Genomic DNA, 22,944 nt, shown 5'->3' with positions numbered 1-22,944 from the left:
GCAGTTACTTACTTACTTTACTTTAAAATTTCAATCATTATATTTACACAAAGGTCAAACAATCTATTGTTAGACTGTTACGACTAATTCAAATCAGGTTAACTGAGCACCAACCGGTCATCGACGCAAAGGGGCATATTGCAGGTCTGCAGGAAACTTTCTGTTGCGATATGAAAATCTGACAATTTTCGACTATCAGTTCTGAATGGAGTGACTTGTATTAAAAAAATTTGTAGACTCTTAGTTTACAAATTTTAATAGGTGTGTATATATGATAATATATACATATAATGATAATTGTATGTTGTAATTGATACTGGCTGGAAAGATATATATGGGAGAGTGAAATATGATCCTTGTGACTTATAGATCCCCCAAACCCTAGAGTAGCTTTAAAACATATCATATCCTGTAGTGAAGACATAGACAAGTGGGGTGTTTGTGTTATAACACCCATGGATAAGCCGGCTCCACACTTCCGCGAGGCACTCGAATATTGGCGAGTCGAGGCTGTACTATCCATATTCTCGATTTATAAAGTTGCTTGCTACATCTACTACAGAATGGATGTGATTGGAGACACGTGTATTAGTTACTCTATATGCCTACCAATATTATAACTATGTTGCGTTCATATCACATATAAAAAAATTTGACATCATGCCGGTATAGGTAATTTTATTTAATTTTTTTTCCTTATCTGTCGTCTATCTTTTGAATATGTAATTATTTACCTATACGAACGATATAAAGAGGGAGTCAACGTGTGAGTCAAGTTGATGCTCTCGTCCGCCCTTTGGCGTCCTTTGTTGCCGAATGGGTATATAGACAAAGCTTTGAGGACGTGTACAACATGTTTCTAAAGTTATCAGGCTAATTTGAGTTTTAAATCTGTAAAGATCTTATATTTCTGTAAAAGTCTGTATTTAAAAAATAGGATAAACTCTATTTTTTATGTTTTTTTTTTGATACAGATACCTTTCTTTATTGCCCTAAGCTAGACTACGTTAAAGTTTGCATATTTTGCAGATTTTTTATATTTTTATTTTTGGAGATAATCGTGTGGTCAAAATTGCTTTGTGCGTTTATATCCTCAGGGAATCTTAGTGTATTGTAACGAATTTAAATATTATATGAAAATTGCGTGTTTAAAAAAGTTAACAGGTACAAAGAAAGTATAAGTTCTGCAATTGGCAAAAGCATTAAGGTATACCTTGCAGAAATTCCGCGTATAACCAAAACTAAACCCTACTTAAAGACGCATAAGCCAGATCAACTAATTCTGATAGTTACACACATTTGGATGGCAGCCAACAGAACCCAAATAGGTTGAACTTCGAATAGCTAATAAGGTATAAAATTTCCACAAACAAATCAGATTAAAATCAGCTTAATATTATTAGTAATAGGACTAAACGTTGGGCAGAAATTAAAACTATTTTATCAACACCATTGCGTCTACAGCATAAGGAGTATTAACATCATACAGCCGTTTATATGATCATAAACTGGAATAAGTTCACGATACAATATTAGTAAGTCTTTCACAGTCCTAAGGTACCTTAAATCAGTTATTCATTGAGTATTTAATTTTGTTGTTGTAGTTGTTCATGTTCCATTAGATTAATGTTAGATGTTTTTATTATCAAATAGTATTATTGTTTACTAATAATAATCAAATAATAAAAATGTGTACCCTTTTGAGTAAAAAATACAGTGTCAGGGTTCCCAGCTCTACCATAACAAACTTTATTATACATTCCTTAAAATATTTTTATATATAATTTAATTACATCGAGATTAAATTAATACTAATCATAGATCAACTTCATTAAACTCTTATTCAAATACAGGAATACATCATGAGAATTCTCGTCGAAAACAGGTTTCCTGCATCGGCTATCTATGGAGCGTCTTGTTTGTTAAACCGTCTCAAACCAATTGAAACATCGCAATTTACAATGTTATGATGTGTATGTAAGATTGACCTTATTATTATTATATTCTTGTTGTAGTGCCTCTCCACTACTGGTGGCTGGCGGTCAGCTCGTAATACTTCTTCTTCGCCAAGCGCATCAGCTGTTCTACGCTGGCCACTCCCGTCCATTCTTAATAGTATACAAGTTAATTATTTAAATTTGTTCGACGTGGTGGACAGAAAAACTGTGTCCAGTTTGTATTTCCACCACTCTATAATCTTCTTTTTTATTTCAGATTATGGATAGAATAAATAAAACCGAATGATAACATAAAGTGAGCTAAGAATCTTTGAGTCGGCATTATAATCCATTTTATTACAAAATCTATTAAAATATAGTACATGTTTTTTTGCAGAATAGAAAAGTTTATCACAACTGTTTATTTATTTATTCTCTAAATTTTTTTTAACATAATAGTATTTTAAGATACAAAGTCTGTTATATGATATAACTAATAAAAAATTGTTTTATAGACTATAATGTAAATTATGGTTAACAATAAACACTTATTTATACTGTTGCAGGAAGTTACGAGTAACCTAGCTTTATTACCATTTAGCAATAAACGACAGATTAAATTGGAAATTCGATAGAATAGGATAGAAATATCCTATTGATAATTTGAATGAGTACATTAACCCTGGTTTAATGACGAGGGTAATAAAGACTGAATTCCCGTGGCTCAGTCAAGGACAACATATTGCAGTACCAACAGCAGTGCAACATCAATTTGCAAGCACAATCGTCGGTACTGCTTAAAAACGCAAAAATAAGTCAAAATTTTTGATTGATGACTTAGCGAAATATACCAGCGATTTTTCGATACAGTTCCTTTTCAGTGCTTTTGAAATTTTACCCAAATGAAACAAAAGGCTATGTCGGTGCTCCAAATATTCTGAATTGCATTTTTCATTTACTCATAAATGGATTTTTACTTTGAACTTTCCGAAAAATTACTCTATGTTACACTTTAAATAGAATTTTGAATCTATTTATAATGACAAAATAGAAGTTATTAACACAGCCTGTAACAGCTTTACATTGAAATAGACAAGTATATATTTAGTTAATTTTGAATCAGAATATTTTCCTCATTTTACGGGGGAATAGAAAGTATATTTGTTGTAAGCAAAGAAGAAATAAATAAATCTTTATTATACACAATATACAGGAGATTCAGATTATACGATATTCATAAATATTAATATTGGATGTATCGTCATATTACATAAATATTCGATCTGTTTAAGATATCGCAATCTCCATAGACTAACAAATCCGGACACATCTAAGAAAAGACGTTTTGTATTCCCAACTCCAAAATGAAGGACTCTGTTTGGCCAACGTTCTTTGAATTTCCCAATGTATGGATTCTGAGACAGTCAAACTATCCATATACAAACACGCAAATGACATAAAAATTACGCTAGCCAAATTGGATTTCTAATCTATAGAGGTCTTGCTATGTATTTTGGAATGACTTTAAGGTTCCAAAAACTAACACACACACGATCATAACAACTCACAGCTACACTCTCAAATACATGTGCATACACATAGTTGTAACACGGAAATTAATTAAATAGTGTGGGGTCTAGCGATATATGAATTTTGTCACAACCTATTTGTCATAAAATTTGTATTATTATAATTATTATTACATAGAAAATAGCCTTTTTAAAACAACTTCAAAAATCAATATTCTGAATGACGACACGACACTGTCGAGATTATTAGCTTTTAGCGCCTAAAAATAACGATGCTTACTGCGAAAACTGTGGGATTTCAATTAAAATTTGAAAATAACTAACAATAAACACGTTGGTAGCATTTTTACAATGCTCCCTGAAACGTAACAAACTTGTGCAATTTAAATAAAACAACGATTAAACGCCACTGCGGTTTCGTATCTGTCAAAACAAGTTTCTGAATGTATTCTTTAAAATTGCAACGCCTGTAAATTGCACAGACAGTGTGCAAACGAAATGCTTCCATTATACACGCCCTATTACTTTTTCGGATTTGCGAATTGACTTTTAAATATTTTGTTTTACATAACGCAAACGATGACATTACAAAGTTAATAATTCTATCTGTCATGGTGCTGAGATGCATTTATATATTTTTTCCGAGTTTGAAAAACATCTTTTGAAGCTGTATCCTGAGATATTCCATTTTCTTGCGTTGATTTTCTTTACCGTTCTAGTTTTAATTGAAAACTTCATTAATGTATAGATCTCATCGCTTCTAGTTCAATCCATAATATTATATCTTTATAATCGTGAAAAAAGTTTAAAAGATTTAATTATGCCGTAGTTATGTCAACATCATACTAAGTTTGATTAATTTATCAAATGATATTGTTTCTATTAGTTTTTTGAACAGGTATTTAATAAAATTAAAAATTAAATTAGAGTCTTAAAATTTTAATTATATAAAGTATGAGACATTTTTTGATAGGCAAAGAGAATATCAAATGAAATATAATTAGCTTTCCCGTAATGGATGCTCTGCTCTATATTAGTTAAAGTGTTCACTAATACACGACCATTAACATCGAATAGGTCCCACTTATAATCATTAGCGCTACTATAATATCATTCATAATTTATTCAATATATTAATACATATTTAAAATATACCCACATTTTATTTAGTAATATATTGAATTATACCTTTTTTAACAATATACTTTAATATAGAAAATAGTGTAGTTTAAGTTTTCTTAAACAAGGTGTTCAGATTTCACTTGAACATTGACCGTAGTAAAAAATCTAAATCGAAAGTTGCTCTGTCGTAATCATTTCTCGCATACTCTCAAAATGGCGTAGACTCCTATAGTCCCCTTATAGCCTGCCCAATAGCTTAGAGATAATCCCACCACCGTGAACCCCTGATCCTACTCGCAGAGCTCCAGCTGCTACCTTACGTTTCTTGGTATAGAAATCCCATACTTATTTCATATTCACTATTTATGTGTTATGGTAAATCTGTATATCTGGGTCTGTGGGATCCTTAGGTCTCACCCTCTCATCATCATAAATAGTTATCAGGTGAACATTGCGTAACATTACTAACTTAACATACAATAAAGTAATATTCACATCCTGAAATTTATTACATATAAATTTAACACATTTCATAGTCCACAGGTCGGGCAGTTGTACAAAGGTAACTATATAGTTAATTTAATGGCTGTATCATTTTATTTATTATAGTTATATTTTATATAACTTATATAGTAACTTAAGTATTGTAAGGTTACATAATTATATATAATACATTATTTGGAACGCTGTTATTGTGTTTTAAAATACGATTGAAATTGTATTTTTTGTTGTCATAGGTCATTAAGTACAACAATTTTATTACAAATTAGCTATTTTCTTTTCTATGTAATGTAATATTTTTTAGTTTACATGACTTGACCGTTTTAAACGAGCATGTCTACGTACAGTAGATGTTTATTATGTAATTAAGATACAGTTATTCCATGTCATTAAAACTGAATGGGTAAACATCCCTACTCATCGGCAAAGAAGACAGAGGATGTAGGCCGATAGAAAAAGCCGGCGTTAAAAACTCTCCATACTCTTTTAAAATAGCAAATCATCATACAAAATGACTATGGCAAACAAGCTAATTTATGCACACGTATAAGGAATCATATTGCTTCGGCTCTAATAAGTAATAGAATTACCGTACTTCAGATTATTATCCAATGTTGTCCCATATAATTGTTACTTGAAACTATTAATAATAAATCTTTTCTGTATTTGACTGTACGATATTTATGGACGCATGTAATTATTATATTTTGGAATAATTCACTTTGTACTCGAAATATTTAGTCGACAAGACATATTGCATGCAAATAAGGCCACTGATATCGTTTGAGCAGGCTTGGATAGATTACTTTGTGGACTATTAGATTAATACGATCAGAGCTGGTCACTCACATAATAAGCCTTCATGTACGGACATTAACCAGGACAGCACCTAGGCAAATTTAACTCAATATGAGTGTCTTTGGTGTAACAATCTTTATTAGTTTGTATAAAGGAACAATACATTATAATGATTTAATGAAATCATATTCTGATCGGGGCTTTAGTTATCCAAATGAAGCTTAACTTGCTTAGGTACAAAAAATTATTAACGGCTTCTTCGTTTTTCATGTTTATTATTTTTATACACACTTGCATTTGTTTACTTATTAATATTAACATACCACCCAAAACCTAATTAAATATCTGTTATTATTATTATATTCACTTACAACATCCCAGAACCGTAATTTTAGAATTAATCTTCGTATTATCAAGTACACGTTGACATTGTTTTGATCTGACACGCGATTTATTCATTAAGAACGTGGTCATTGATAATTGCTAAATACAATTAAATGTGTGGTTTAAATAGGGTCATCATAAAAACAACAGGTATCTTCCAGTTGATAATATTCAACACATCTTAACGTAAATTACATATGTAAAATCACACGTTTATAAATTACAGGATTAACGTCACTTTTACAATGTTTTATTAATAAATTTTTATATCATATTAATTATTTAGCATCTAAATAAAGATATATTGATTTTAATTTAAAATTATAAATATGACTTAAAATTACACCAACGTAGTAAGGTAGGATGACTGAAGAAAATAATTAGTATCGCTGAAAGTATTCCAGAGTATTAAACATCATTAATATAACGAAAAGTAGAAAATGACCTACTTCTTCTTTGCTATAAAGTAATTGAATTAGAAGAGTCTCATATTGTGTGAAGATTGAATAAGGCTGATGAAGGAATAACATTGTACATTGACAGTTCTGGTAACAATATATTCTAATCCTAACGTTCTTATGAAATATTCATGAAGCATGTTTGAAGTCTCGTACTCATGCATTGGGTAGATGTTGTGTTCCTACTTTATTGATATTTTTAAATATAGATGCAGTGTTAATAAAGAGGCTAGACGTGAACTCTGTGGATTTGTGATTTAGATTTCCAGCTATGGTAGTATAAACTACTACACGCAGTTAATACTTGGTCATACAGTAAGAGCATTGCGAAGAAACCACAACTAAAACATAGACGAATGTCTTACATAAGCAATTAATTATGACCAATGAATAATCACCATTTGTTCATCATTTGTCTTTCAACTTGAAAACGTTTTGCAGGAAATTTAATCCGGATGGGATTATAAGCCATGTGTATTACCGGTACAACTGAGGCAATTTAAACAAACTATGCAATAGTAAAATATATATTGTTGAATTTCATCTTGACATATAATATGCTATAAACTTATGCATTACGAGTATTACAAACATAATGTTCAAATAAAATACAGAGTACATGCATAAAAAGGCAATAAATTATTTTCATACAAGGTAGAGTCAGAAATTTTACGCTCCGAGAGTTTCGGGCAGCCATTTATAAAGGACCTTTTTGTCCGAGTTCATAATATGTGGTTCTTTTTTTCCGTTTTCGTATCTGTCGACGAGAGCACATGTATCCCGCCAACCGTATTATATGCTAACTTGTTTAAATAAATTGTAATATACAGTCTGAAATTAATGCCCATTGTGTTTTTGATATGAACATGCCTTTAGGCTACCAAAAGATTCTTTTGTAAAGTTTTGAATATTTTTTTTTAAATATATTTAAACACAATTTAGTCAAAGAGATTTATGAACGCGTAAAGGTTTTTCCTTCGTAAAATGGTTGAGCGCAGGAAACATGAAGTATGAAAAACTGTATACAGATGAACTCTCAATATTATAGGAATTTTGTGTGACATAGGATGACGCAAGACGAGAATCCCCAAGAATTTTACGGGGAAGGAGTGCTGGACGGCGTATAATAAACCATTTTAATAATGAATTTTGGTGAAAAGTAGAACTAACTTAGCCTTATAAATGACTTTAATATAATAATAAATCTCGGTTACCTTAAAAGATTAATGATGATTAATTATTTAAAATGCAATATTATTATTTTTTAAATATATCATGCATGTCAGTTCTAAACACGTGTTTTTATTATCTTTGGCTCCAATTACATATGATGGAAAATAGTCTGATTTGGTCATTGTCTGTGGTAGTTATACATGTAAATATTATTGTTGACTAACTGAATCTACTAATCACATACATGATTTTTGATTATTATTGTTATAATAATGCGTATTCCATAAATACTTTAGGTGATACATACACATGAATACATAATGACTTCCGCTCATTCCTAGGCTTGTATTTTATTTTATTAAATAATAAATAAAATAAAGTAAGAAAAACACTTTTTGAACGGATTAAAGCTATGTATTATTATTAAAACATATAATTATTTACATAATTCTAAATTTTAAATTTGTTACCGACGTTTCGCGTGCTTTTCAGCGTGCGTTGTCACGGTGACTGAAGACAAAAGGTGTTAAATGTCAAAAGTATCACAGCTGCAGAGAAAGTTGTTTTATCTGTATTTATTGCCCCGAAGTTGACTTACTTGACTTAAAGATGACGAGTTTTTGTAAAAATGACTCACGGTGTCCTCTGTCCGAAATCCGTCCGAAAAAAGTGTTTTTCTTAATGTGTAAAAGCTATTTTAACAAAAGACAATACTAAAATAAAATACCTGTATACTGGATTGTCGTCCCGGTACCAGACGACGAGTAAAAGGCTGTCATTTCTCTGCGGAGGACGCGAGTCACAAGGCAGTTCAGCTTCACCTCCGACTACTGATGACACCCTGGTCACCGTCCCCGTTACAGACGATGAGGGGCTACCTGTGAAAGATAAGATAAATTTAGTGTTTAGTATAACCAATATACATATACTGTTGCTTTTGTATACTTTTAACAACAACGAATATTATCTTTTATCTATCAATATTATCTATATATATAAAAAATAATCCCTATTTCCCTTGATCACAGCATCACGCGTGAATAGCTGGACCGATTTTGCTTATTTTTTTGTTGTGTTTGATATTGTCAAAAAATTAAGAAAATTGCGTGGAAAATTAGCAAATTTAAAAATACTTTTGTTACTATTGAAGAAAAAAATATTCAGTGCATGGTGTCTTTACAAATCAAACTTTTTTCATGTAACCTTATGGAGTTTGATAGAATACGTGCAGCAATTATCGTCGAAGGGGATGTAAGAAAAATGATATCGTTTAAAATGAATGCTTAGATCGGAGCTATTATATTGATAAAATACATATACAATAATAACAGTCGCTAATTGTTTGTGGCATTAATCTTGAAAATAAATGATTTTAAGTTGCTTATTTCCGAGTCGGAATACCAACAAAAATATTTATATATGCGCCAGAAAAACAAATAAAGAATGGTGTTTATTATAAAGCATTAGAATAATAAACAATGTTAAATAAGAAACGATCTGGCGAAGATAATATTAAATATTACGTAGACGATTATGTACAATAGTTATGTACCTACTGTTGTGTATAGCATTGTTATGAAATGTATGTGGAAATTAAACAATAATATAAGACTGTAATGTGAATATTACATATTTGTTTGTTATGATAATTGTGTGTTTATTATATTAAATTGATAAGAATAATATTATATTTAGTTCGTATATGAAGATATAAAACAGGTACTATGTATGCATAACCCTTTAGGGTATTTCAATAAACATACCTATTAATTCGAATCAATATTAATACTTCAAAACTAACAAAAATTAATTCATCTCTAAGCAGAGAAACCAAACGAGCTTATCTTGAGTCAATACAAAATGTTTGAGCAGGAATATTTGTTTAAAGTTAAAGGTTCGTGAACATTATTTGTGGAATGGGAAAGCAAATAATAACGATTTAAATGGGTAATTTGTTATATGTAGGTAAGATAAATAAGCAGACGGCTCACGTAATTTTCGTGTGTATTTATTAATATGGTTATTGTATTTGTTTTTAATTTACTCACAAGGAATATATGTAGTATCTGGATAATCAGAGCTGATTTGTATATGTTTCGACTTATAAGAGTGTTTTTTTTTTATTTCAATCTAATACCTTTAATATTACGCTACATTTCAATCCAATGTTTCGTATAAGTAAAATTTGTAATTAATTTTGTCTGTTCACATTTATGTTTACCTTTAATAAATTGAAGTATATCAGTTTAAAAGAATCATCTAATCGAATAGATTTTCTTATAAGGTCATAAAATATATGTCACGAATTATACAGAATAGTTTATATTGTATTTAAAATTACTTAAATTTACACTATGTGTATTTAAAAAACAGTGTCGCTATAACGCTTCAGATTTATTAATTTTATGATCATTTGTTTTATTTCTGGCACGAGGGTTTCCTACAGCGTTCTAACAAGGTTTAATGCGCACGTCATATCAATATATATTTATTTTAGAGCTGATTCGTATATATCGACTCATATGTCATATGTATTAAATCTAATAACATATTTACTATCAATATTACGATGTCACCACATTGAATTCACAAGATATTTTGTATAAGCAAAATCTGAAATTCATTCTGTATGTTTTCCACATGTTTACGTTTAATAGATTGAAAAATATATTATTAAAAGAATCGTCTATCCTTGTATATGATGTTTAGCTAATAGTGTTATACACAAGTATACAGCGATATATCTTAATATATATATAAATCTCCTCTCACGATGTTTGTCCGCGATGGACTCCGAAACTACTTAACCGATTTTAAATTAAATTGGCACACCGTAACCAATCTGGTCCAACTTAAGGATAGCTTAGATATTTAATGATAGTCGGAATTTTATTTTATTGCAAATTATTTGTCTATAATTAATTGAAAGTAACAATTATCTGTTAACTCCTTAAGATTCTAACGGATGTCGATACTTTTCGACTGGATTGAGTAAGTAATCAATAGATGGCACTGCTACGGTAAACCGACAAACGTGTCATATAAGCTACAATTCAATTTCATGATTACCACGTGTTATTGAGGCTAACTTCGTTAACTACTAATTAAATTTATTTAGTTAGAAGTTAACGAAATACCGTAAAATTCAATTATTTCTATCTATCGCGTAATATGTATAAATTACGCGTCCCGTTGTTTGTCCGCTATGGACTCTTAAACTACTTAACCAAATTCAATCAAATTTGCACACCGTATGCAATTGGCGAATTGGTCAAGAAATACTTCAGTGGGCAGTTTTTTTTCACTAAATCATCTTGTAGAAATAAAATTAGTTTTATCTATATATTTAAAAATGAATTCTTATTTCCCTTGGTCAAGGCATCACGCATGAACGGATGGACCGATTTCGCTAATTCTTTTTTTGTTGTGTTTATTATTCTCAGAAAGTATTTATATACGCGGCAGAAACACAAACAAAGAATGTTGTATATCATAAAGCATTTTTGGTTCATTATACCAATTCGAAATCAATATTTATAGTTAACACAGGACAAAGTCTATCGGGTCCGCTAGTTAATATATAAAATAAGAGTCAAATACAAATATTTCCTATTAACAGCATTAGATTGACACAATAGATTGTGTACTTAGTCAACCAACAAAAAACTATCAGCCGGTCCAATTGAATAAAGATTAATGATCATCAAGTTTACCTTTCGAGCTGCGACGACGAGTAATTTAAATAATGGTATAAATTGTACAACAAATTTCTTGAAATGAATTCGCCCAATAAACACGGTGGGCAAAATTGTAATTTATTTACCTTGTACAACGTTTACGTCATGTGTCACTCCTGGTTAAGGATTACGCGGGATTTTGCACGTATTCGTAGAATTTTACAAGTCACTGTAGATATAAATATAACGTTGAACGAAATTTCATTATGTCATTTTTCTGTGAGTGTAATGAAAATTGAAAACGGATAAAGTGAATTTCTGATTTTGCTTATACGTATCTTGTGAATTCAATATTTTACCTGTTTGTTACATGCAATAGATTTACTTATAAATTCATAAAATATTTATCACGAATGATTTTTTTTAATAAAATTAATTTATTATGTTTTTAAAATTATTAAAAAAAAAACAGTGGTGCATAAATACGGGATATAACGCCTTAGATGTTTTTATTTTATTATCATTTCTTTTACGTCCACAGGTCAGTCTTATTTGCCTGACATACAGTCAAAATTTTTACGGACATATCAGCACGACGTACAGCGTACAAACAAGTGTTAATGCGCACATATAAAGAAATGTCCATTGGTGCAGAGCCGAGGTTCAAACTTATGACCTCAGGATGGTAGTCGCACGCTCATAACACGGCTTAAAGTTGTCATGGTTTTTAAAGAAGATATTAATTTTGTCAAATAATTCTAATATATAATATCTCTATTCAATAAATTATTGAGGAAAATTTTATAGAAATAAAATGGCAGTAACTTTTATGTGGTTCTAAAAAGACGATAATTTTAATTGGAACAATAATAACGTAGAGGAATGTAGATGGCATAAACCAATATTAGGGAGACGCATTTGAAGCTGTAAATGTCTTTTTTTTAATATCTACTATAGATTTCTGATCTGACACAGCTGATTATAGAATTTTAGCCTTATTCCAATACCTACATAGGTGTAAAGTTAATTATTATATAGACTAGAGAACTTATTTTTCTAACATGGACTAAAACGTCACCAAAGATAGTCTATTAACATATACTTAATAATGTCTTATTTTCCTTATAATTTAATTAGTATTATAAGGAATTAGTATAAGTATTGAAAATTTATAATATAATATAAGCCGTTCTTTATCCAAGCTAAAAGGATTAGGAGACACAAAGCTAAGTTATTATTATAGCTCTGGATTATTAATGCAATTAAAGGTTATACTTGAAGAGGAAACTTACTCTTTACAAATAGGACTCAAGTCGGAATTATAGAAGTAAATTGTATATAATATTAATTAGTACCTGAAGCAATTTGAGTGGACAATAACTGGTATCAATAAAGTCATTTATATAATTCGGGTGGTTTATTATTTATTTATTTTTATTGATAAAAGGTTGCCAACGCTCGGCATACTGATACATTGGTATAAGGACCACAATATACAATACTTAAATTGACAAGCACGTATAGGCAAACATGACACACAAAGAATAAACGAAACAATAAAATTACAAAAAACTAAACAAAAGTATGAGGGGAGCAACTGAAGAGCAAGCTTGCTTGTTCTTCAGAATGCTCAATCTGCATCGCGTAAATCGCGTTCTTCTGAAAGGTATGACAAATGGAACGATGGATGTCTAGAGAGTACACGAAATTGAAATTTAGATTTTTTTTTTTTATAAAATAGGGGGAAAATGGGCAGGAGGCTCACCTGATGTTAAGTGATACCGCCGCCCATGGACACTCTCAATGCCAGAGGGCTCGCGAGTGCGTTGCCGGCCTTTTAAGAATTTGTACGCTCTTTTCTTGAAGGACCCTAAGTCGAATTGGTTCGGAAATACTTCAGTGGGCAGCTGGTTCCACATAGCGGTGGTGCGCGGCAAAAATTGCCTTGAGAAACGCTCAGTCGTGGAACGTCGGACGTCGAGGTGATACGGGTGGAATTTTGTATTTTGCCTCGACGTCCGATGCTGAAACTCAGCTGCAGGTTAATACCTTGTTCGGATTAATATCCGAACAACTCCTCTGAACACTCTCCATGGTAAATGCGGTAGAAGATGCAGAGTGACCCCACATCTTTACGCAACGCCAAAGGATCGAGCCGCTCGGAGAGGGATTGGTCATCGACGATTCGAACCGCTCTTCGTTGGATACGGTCAAGTGGAAGGATCTGGTACTGGGGAGCCCCCGCCCAGAGGTGAGAACAGTATTCCATGTGGGGCCGTATTTGCGCTTTATAGAGTTGCAAGCGGTGGCCCGGAGTGAAGTACCGTCTCGCCTTGCTGAGCACACCAAGCTTTTTGGAGGCTAATTTAGCCTTTCCCTCCAAATGACCGCGAAACTGAACGTCGTTCGATATGTCAACGCCAAGTATTCCGATGCTGGCTGTGGCTTCAAGAAGAGTGTTTTCGAAAAGAGGAGTAGCGACAAAGGGTATTTTTTTCGCGGAAAACGCGCAAACTTGTGTCTTCTTGGGGTTAAATTGGACTAGGTTTAGTCTACCCCAGTCCGAGACTCCACGTAAAAGAGTTTCGACTTCAGACACAAGTTTGTTCCGGTACTCATCGACAACTGCCCGAGAAATACCTGCCCGACCAGTGTATAGAGTATCCCCAGTGCTGTCGTCCGCATAGCAATGAATGTTGCTAAGTTGCAACATGTCATTGATGTGCAGAAGAAACATGGTCGGGGACAGAACACAGCCTTGTGGGTGTGCCCCAGCATTCACGGGTTTAAGGTCGGAACATTCTCCGTCGACAACGACCTTGATGCTCCGATCGGCTAGAAAGCTGGAGATCCAGTCGCATAATTTCTCAGGAAGCCCGTAGGCTGGAAGCTTCGAGAGCAGTGCTTTGTGCCACACCCGATCGAAGGCCAAACTAACCGCTAGTGCCTCCCCCTTGGACTCAATTGCCTCTGCCCATCTATGAGTAAGGTATACTAGAAGGTCACCAGCCGAACGACCACGACGAAAGCCGTACTGATAATCGCTAATCAGCTGGTGGCCCTCTAGATAACTCAAGAGCTGGCCATTAATAATGGATTCCATTATTTTGGAGAACAAGGAGGTTATTGCGATTGGGCGATAGTTGGATGGATCAGAGCGATCGCCTTTTTTAGGGATCGGATGTATCGAAGCGGTCTTCCAGCACTTCGGGACAGTGCCGAGCGAGTACAGGTACCGGAAAAGGCGCGTCAGGACCGGAGCCAACTCAGGAGCACATGTACGCAGCACAATTGGAGGGATAACATCCGGCCCGCTCGACTTATGAATGTCCAAGGAAGATAGTGCTCTGCGAACAGCACGTTGCCGGAATGTGATTTCCGGCATTGAGTTATCACACCGCGAAATCGCCGGTGGTGATCTCCCCCGGTCATCCAAAGTCGAGTTGGACGCGAAGAGACAGCCCAAGAGGTCGGCCTTCTCCTTCGCAGTGTGGGCGAGCGAGTCATCCTCTCTGTGCAGCGGTGGTATCGATGGCTGACAAAAATTCCCTTGTACAGCTTTGGCGAGAGACCAGAAGGCTCGGGTCCCAGAAGGGAGTTGGGCCAATCTCTCGCCAAATCTGGCGATGTGCTCTGACTTTGCCTTAGCGATTTCCCGTTTGAAGGACCTGGAGGCTGAGTTATATGCTTTTTTATGTTCGCTGGTATTGGCATCACGAGATATCGCCGCTTCCGCCCATGCATTAAAGCATTCTCGCTTTCGACGCAATGCCGCCTTGCAAGAACGCTTAAACCAGGGCTGTGACTTGCCACCGATCGGCACCGCAGAGAATGGAATAAAAAGTTCCATGCCCTGCAGAACCACTTCGGCGACAAAGGCAGCGACGGAATCTGGAGCTTCCGACGAAAAGCACATAGGCCCCCAAGGGTAGGACGCAAAGAAAGACCGCATCCCATCCCAATCTGCTGACCGATAGTGCCAAATACGACGACAACCCGAAAAACGGGGCCGAGGAGGGCGCGTAGTAGGCACAGTACTCCGGACCACACAATGATCCGATGAACCCAATGGCGGGTCAACAGAGACTTGATAGGTCTCCGGATGTGAGGTCAGCAGAAGGTCCAACAAAGAGGGTTTATGACCATCCACATCTGGTATTCGCGTAATCGCAGGGACCATTTGTGACAGGTCGTAAGCTAAAGCAAAGTCGTGAAAGGATCTTCCCGCGTGATCGGTTGGTGGTTTCCGAACCGAGCCAATCGGCATGGTGAGCGTTAAAATCGCCAAGTATCACGATTTCAGCGGTAGGAACCCCTTCGAGCAGGGAATCTGTAGCCATTTGGATGTGCTCAATGAGTCGCTCAGTTTCGGTATTTCCGCTATGGGACCTATACAGGCATGCGTAGAATCGCGGATGGTCATCGCAGTCTACGCGCAGCCAGAGGCTAGATAGGTCCCTTCCTTCAAGCGACCCGAGGCGACGAGAACAGATATCCTCTCTGACGTACACGCAAACTCCCGCCCGCGGCACAAATGAATGTTCCAATTTGTACCCCGGGTAGGAGAGGTAGGAAGTATCAGCCGGGAAGGATATCTGAGTCTCAGTAAGGAAGAATAAGGCCGGCTTCGCAGTTTCGAGGTGAAAGTGAACCGCGTTAAGATTAGAGTTGAGCCCCCTAACATTGGTAAAGTCCACTGAGAGCGTGGAAGGGGATGCCTTCGGTAAATTCTTCCGTTTGCCCCGAGATGGAAACCTATAGTTTTTTGAGCAGTTTTTGCCCACCCCAGAATACGAAGGGCAGCCTGTGCATCCACCACCAAATACTGATTGTTCCGATGATGGACGCTCAGAGGGGTATTCTCCACAGCGGAAACGTGTGGTACCCCCCTGGGGTAATCTCTGTTTAAACTGCATCTTCATATTCTGGGGGGGGGGAATTGATGGGCTCCGGGAGTCTCACTCACCGCACGAAACGCGAGTACAATAAGATGAACCTATTGCATCACTTCACGCCGGTTTTCTGTGAGACAGTGGTACTGCCCCGGTCGTGCCTGCCCGATTGGCTGAAGCCCGAAAGCAACAGCATGGCACTCCCACTAGGATAAAAGGTTCAGGCAAATAACCAGATTGGGAAATAGCCTAAATGCAAACGATATATCAATTAATTTTCTACATTTCTCCAATGACAACATCTTTTTTTTCGAGATGAATATTTTTTGTAATCTCTCGAGTCGTAACATAAGAAGGGTGAAAGGGAAAGCGTAAAAAACTACCGACGAATCTCGATTCTGAGCACGTTTTCAAAATTGTTTGAGTCAGTTATATGTGAAATTCTCACTTATCACGTTAAACCGTTAAACAGCGCGGCAGATCTGTGTCTACGAACCAGGTTCCTTATGTCACAACTCTCATGGAGCATGTTGATAAGCGGATACAAGTAGATGCGATATATACTGATTTTAGTAGCGCCTTTGACAAAGTTTGTCACCATATATTATTAAAAAAATTAATTACATTTGGTATTTGCGGATCCTCACATTCTTGGTTTGCATCGTACCTTAAATTCAGATCATCAACAGTGGTGACAAATGGTTATGCATCAAATCCGTATGTGGCAACTTCGGGCGTGCCTCAGGGCTCTCACCTCGGGCCAATTTTATTTATTTTATTTATAAATGATATAGTAGATCATGTTCATTATAGTAAGGTTTGCCGATGACATGAAATTGTTTAAGGCAATAACTTCAACGAATGATATTGCTCTATTGCAAAAGGATTTACTTGCCATACACACTTGGTGTAAAAATAAACTCATGATTTTAAATGCTTTCATATAAAATTTACTAGGAATAAAAACTTATGCCAATCTTCTTACTCAATTAATGGAGTTGCTCTTGAGGAGGTTGATCGTATACGAGACCTTGGTGTGACGCTGGATAGTGCTCTCAGTTTTATTCCTCACCACGAAATAATTATAGCGTCATCATCATTTCAGATGCTCGGTTTCATTAGGCGTAATACCAGTGACTTTAAGAATGTTAAAACTCTTATTGTACAGACAATGCATTGGTGCGCAGCCACCTTGAGTACGCTAGTGTTGTGTGGAATCCCACATACCAAACACACAAGTATGCACTAGAACGTCCACAAAGAACATTCACACGGTTCCTAGCGTACAAAACCCCCAAATTTTGCTACAGAAGTGATTATGTTGATCGATTACAGAAGTTCAATTTGCAAACTCTCGAGGATCGTCGTATGATTGTGGACCTGGTGTTTTTGTACAAATTGATGCACGGCACGATTATTTGTCCAGATATTTTAAAAAAGATTTACTTCGTAGTGCCTAGAATCAACGCAAGAAGAAGACAGACTGATACTTTTGTCGTTCCACAGTCCTTAACCAATCTAGGTAAACATGCGTCCCTCAGTAGAATACTTAGGAATTTTAACCAATGTAATTGTAGATATGGTCTTGACGTGTATTATGACTCACTTCCTAGTTTTAAGAAAAAAATTCAGTCATCTCAGCCATAAGTCATGTAATATTTTCCACGTTTCAATTTATTTATGTTTAAAGATACAAATACTTAAGTAACTCTGTCCGCTATCATTTATTAGAGTCAATGTTGTGTACACCTATTATTAGATTGCATGCTAGAATAAAACCCAATATTGTTAATTAGAAAATGTATACATGTAATCTGTTGGTGTTCCTTAATAAATAAATAAAAAAAATAAATAAATAAAACATATGTGTCGCATAATGCAGCCTCTATACAACTCTAGAATGCTGTGCGTAACTCGCACAAGACTATTATATCATATACGTTTATACCATTTAACATCCATAGGCAACCGTGTATGTGTGGAGATCATGGAGTTAGTATAAAGATAAAAGGATAGAAGTTCGATATGTATAAAAACATTTGGGTTCCTTGTTTAATAGGGTCTTATTCCCAGCAAGATAATATTGTTTATACCTGTACATTCACAAATACTAAATTACAATAATGTATGTAAGTGTTTTGAACGACGAACTAAAAATTAGAACTGGCAATATATAATTTTTACACGTTTTAAAAATGATACTTTAACCGTAGTTGAGTTTTAGTATAAGCCAGGCGTGGTTTTTTATTGGCCGTCATCAATAAAATTAGACATCACTATGACAGTACCGTGGAAGGTAAAAAGAGTTTACAATTATTAGAGCGAGTCACGAATACATCGTATTAATGGAAACGTTTACACGCAACGCATTAGTCGTGGCGTCAAAAAGTTTTGTATTTTTTGTCGAGTTTCGTAGAACTATTAAGTAACACTTTCATAGCTTCAACGTGTTTTCGTGGTTTAGTTTTGAGAACGGTGAACATTTAACAGCTATTTTTATACCAGCCGCAAAAGCGATAAAATTATACATTCTTATGTAATGTAACCACGGTCGTGTTAGTAGTTATGCTTACCCAAAATGGATCCATTCTCAAAGAACTATTTTCTCTTCTTTCCAACGAGCTGAGGGGGAGGTCTTAAATTAATGATGTCAGAATGATAGATGCTAGGAGTTAAAGGAGTTGTGCTTATAGGCAAGACCTTTCCATTTTCAACCCTATGTTTTACACTAAGTATATACTAACCATATACCTAGACCAGCACAAAGGACCGCTACATATGATAATGATTTTTTTAAAATGAAATCATATTATTTAAATTTATACCTACATAATTATTAATTTCTCAGCAAAAAATAAAAATATACTCTGTTCGAAATGGCCACCTTTGAATTTTATACAGGCGCTTAATCTGTTTGGCCACGAATCTATGGATTTACGCTCCATTTCCAAGGGAAATTTCGACATTGCTTGCACCAGAGATTTTTAAGAGACTCAATGTCACCGTGTCCTTTAGAGAAGGCCATGTCCTATAAAACAGACCATAATTTGAAGTTTTAAGAGTAAATATCTGGGCTAGATGAGGGCCAGCATCAGCTCTTATAAAGTCCAAAACGTTGATTTCAAGCCTGGCTTGGGTGGTTCGTGCCTTGTGACTAGGTGCAGTTACCTGCTGGAAAGTCCATGGTATACTTTAAAAAAGTATATTGCTGAGAGGTTTCAAACATAATCTAAGATTGTTTACTGATACACTTTGCCTGAAGATTTCTTTTTCATATTAATGTAGTTTTGTGACTCCTTCGTGAGACACGACTCACCAAACCATCACTGGATCCACGCAGTATGATAACTACGTTGTACCTTTCCGACCACTTGAGCAGCTTCTTAAGAACACTTTATCATTTTCTTTATTGTAGTGTTCTTCAATCGTGAAGTGAGTGAATACCGGCTGCATAGCGTGGCAGAAGGTGTTTTGATCGATCCACTCTCGTTAATTGTAAATATTGCATTTCCTGTATATCGACTATACTCACCGAGCTGTATCTTATCTTGTTTTATATATAAACCATAGAGTCGTAGCGGAAATCTACTTCTCGCGATAGCTTTATTTGTTTTCTATTGGTGTTTCGACGAATTTTGGCTTCGATCTTTCCTAATCTTTGACAGACGAAGTGTTGTTGTATCTGTTGATAGTACGATATACGAACATACGGCTGATACCAAGCTTTTGAAGTCTCTGGAATATGACCGACGGCTCCATAACCACTTTGTGCAAGGCGATCACTGCAACCCTTTTTTCTTTAACACCCCATTCCATATTGCAATTTGATAATAAACACGAAAAAATATGTGAGATGGCGCAAAATCGAAATATACGTGTTCCAAATTTAAAATAATTAAAAAGTTGAAAAAAAAAGTTTTTATGTAACAGTATTTATAGCCAGACTTATTATATCTAACCAAATTCAAGCCCTCACAAAAACCCAAATTTTTTGTAATCCAAACTATTTCGTATCATATTAATACTGTGTTTTAGAAGTATACTGTTTTGTAACATTCACAAACCATGCACTATTCTCTTTATTCAAACCCTTATACTGTCTTCGTTAGAAGGGTCGGTGTTCCCCTATAATTGTACAAGGTTGACTAATGCTCAGACTTAAGGGGTTGTCCTTTTCGATTCAATGTAGAACTATTTTAGAGAAAATGAGACAAAACGTGTCATTTTAATAATAACTTGCTGTGGCGTATTTGTTAGGGACGGGTGATATCGTGGCGAGACAATATCACTTTTGCTGTCATTTAATACTTTTTCCACACACTTTTGCACATTACATTTTATGAAACGATTTTAATTAGCTTGTCCTGATTGGGTCAAATCTAGTAATTGGAATTTGACCCCCTCCCTGTTGAGGGATTAATATAAAATTGTGTGGGCACCTTTTTTTCTAATGAAAATATAATTGCATTTAGTATTGATCAGATAGAAAAATCGGGTTCGCGTAAATCCGTAAATATGTAAATAGCATTTATTGATATAATAGTTGACTTGATAGAAACGCCCAAAGGTTTTCTTTTGTCTAATGATTGCCCTTGATTGATGAGGAGAGTGATGTGATCACTGGTACCTAGGACCTACCGGATTATTTGTTAGCTTTTAATACATTGTCTACATCATTTTATTCTTCATTTTTAATCTATTTAACTTAAAACATTTTTACTATTATTGTTATATGTGTGTAAAAAACGTTTGATTATACTTATATTTTTGGTTTGTTATATTGTAAAATATTATTTTTTTTTAACATTATTATTATATTTTTAGCTAGTTAGTAAGTAAGTAATTTTAATTTCATAAATTTCTGAGAGCCAGTTTGCAGTATTTTATAAGTAAGCTTGAACTTTTCAGCTTGTGTTTAAATAGATAAATAAAATAAATAATCGTTTTATGATACCGGTGAAAATAATGCATAATTCACTTTTTCATTAAATCAATCATGGAAAAATTTAAATATGAATAAATAACTTTAAAGTAAAACTTTCTAAAATAATTATAAAATAAAACGACACCATTATAAAAGCTTTAAATCAATTTCAAAACTGTAAAACACAACTATAGTCTTTTAGTAACAGCTGTTTGTCAAAGAAACAATAAAAAACAGAAAGAGGGCATTTTATCAATGAAGGCTACGGTAACAAAAGCCTACGTCAAAAGCGTAGCTGCTACGCCGTAGCCCGTAGGTTCCGTGTCAAACTAAGTTATAACAATAACCTGTAATTTCGAGGCGCGAATAAAGTTCAGCAACTTAGGTCTATTAAGATTTTAATCCATTTTCCTTTATAACCCTTTATTATACTTAAAATGTTGGTCTATGATTAATCGTTATGCAGTGATAAATGTTTTTAATAGATTGTTGACTTGTTAAATTTATTATATATTGAAATAAACAACTTTGAAAACTGTATTAAATCACTTTTAAATTTATTGCAATGATCTTTGACCATGTTACAAGGATTTCTTTGAAAGTCGACATACCTTTTACGGGTAATCGTAGGAATTAACATATTAAGATCTGAAGAAAGACTCTAGGAGTAAGCAGAAAGTGTTTTAAGGCAGTGAAAGTTCAATTCAATGACCATATTTCATCCTAATGATATGGATAAAAATGTATAATATATTTAATGAAACTCTAATTACTTATATAACTATCGTTGGAAGGGCATACATAATAGTGTTATTTTTTATTCCTGGTAATAGTTACCGTACTATTTTTTTATCGCAATAATTAGTTAAAAACCTTTCAAACAATGAGTTCATCAAATATTCGATTCAATATAATCAAATGAAATTGCCGAAGCAAATAGATTAAGTTTCTTGCATTCGAGCCGACATCGCGTGCTATCGTTTAGTAATTACTCAAACATAAAAAGCCCTACAACTTCGTTGTCCATAGTTTATAGAAATTACAGAAATTTCCGTAAAGTATTAAAATAATGGACAGTTATTGTGCAGAAATTGTAATACTCTTTTACATGACTTTTGTGTCTTTTTTAAAATAAACAACTTAATATATAAATTAAATAAATACGGGTAAGTTAACTTATAGTATGCTATATCGCCGTATATAATAGTAAATAAAGTTGTAGTGGTACTACAACTTTATTTGATGTATATTTAAAAAATGATGATCTATTTTGCAGCATTAGATATAATTCATTTACTACGTCACAATTTAATAAATATAAATTAAAGATTGTTACATAATTATGGTACAGTAAATTTGGAAATATGGAAATGTTTGCTTTGTAATTTTGTAACAAGCACGCATAACACGCATGTGTCAGATAATATAATATCTTGAAAGCACAGGGTATTATTATTTGTTGGTGTTACTCTTAAGATGACCATTACCTAGTTGTAATAGTCATCGTATCTTAAAGCTATAAAGACTCAAAAACAAAAGCGGTAAAGAG

At 34.0% G+C, this 22,944-nt stretch overlaps 1 protein-coding gene across 4 annotated transcripts in view; it reads right to left on the bottom strand.

Moving 5' to 3' along the window:
- Window positions 1-22,944, bottom strand: part of LOC123712382 (nephrin-like) — a 142,027-nt gene that overhangs the window by 63,486 nt on the left and 55,597 nt on the right. For all 4 annotated transcript variants that reach the window (XM_045665431.1, XM_045665433.1, XM_045665430.1 and 1 more), the window contains exon 3: window positions 8,630-8,780. In XM_045665431.1, coding sequence (XP_045521387.1) covers window positions 8,630-8,780 — 151 coding nt within the window. The remainder of the gene's footprint in view (window positions 1-8,629; window positions 8,781-22,944) is intronic.

The sequence above is a fragment of the Pieris brassicae genome, chromosome 7 (assembly GCF_905147105.1).
Source record: "Pieris brassicae chromosome 7, ilPieBrab1.1, whole genome shotgun sequence".
Taxonomy (NCBI): domain Eukaryota; kingdom Metazoa; phylum Arthropoda; class Insecta; order Lepidoptera; family Pieridae; genus Pieris; species Pieris brassicae.
Note: the sequence above shows the minus strand (reverse complement) of the source record. Positions and strands in the feature narration are given on the sequence as shown.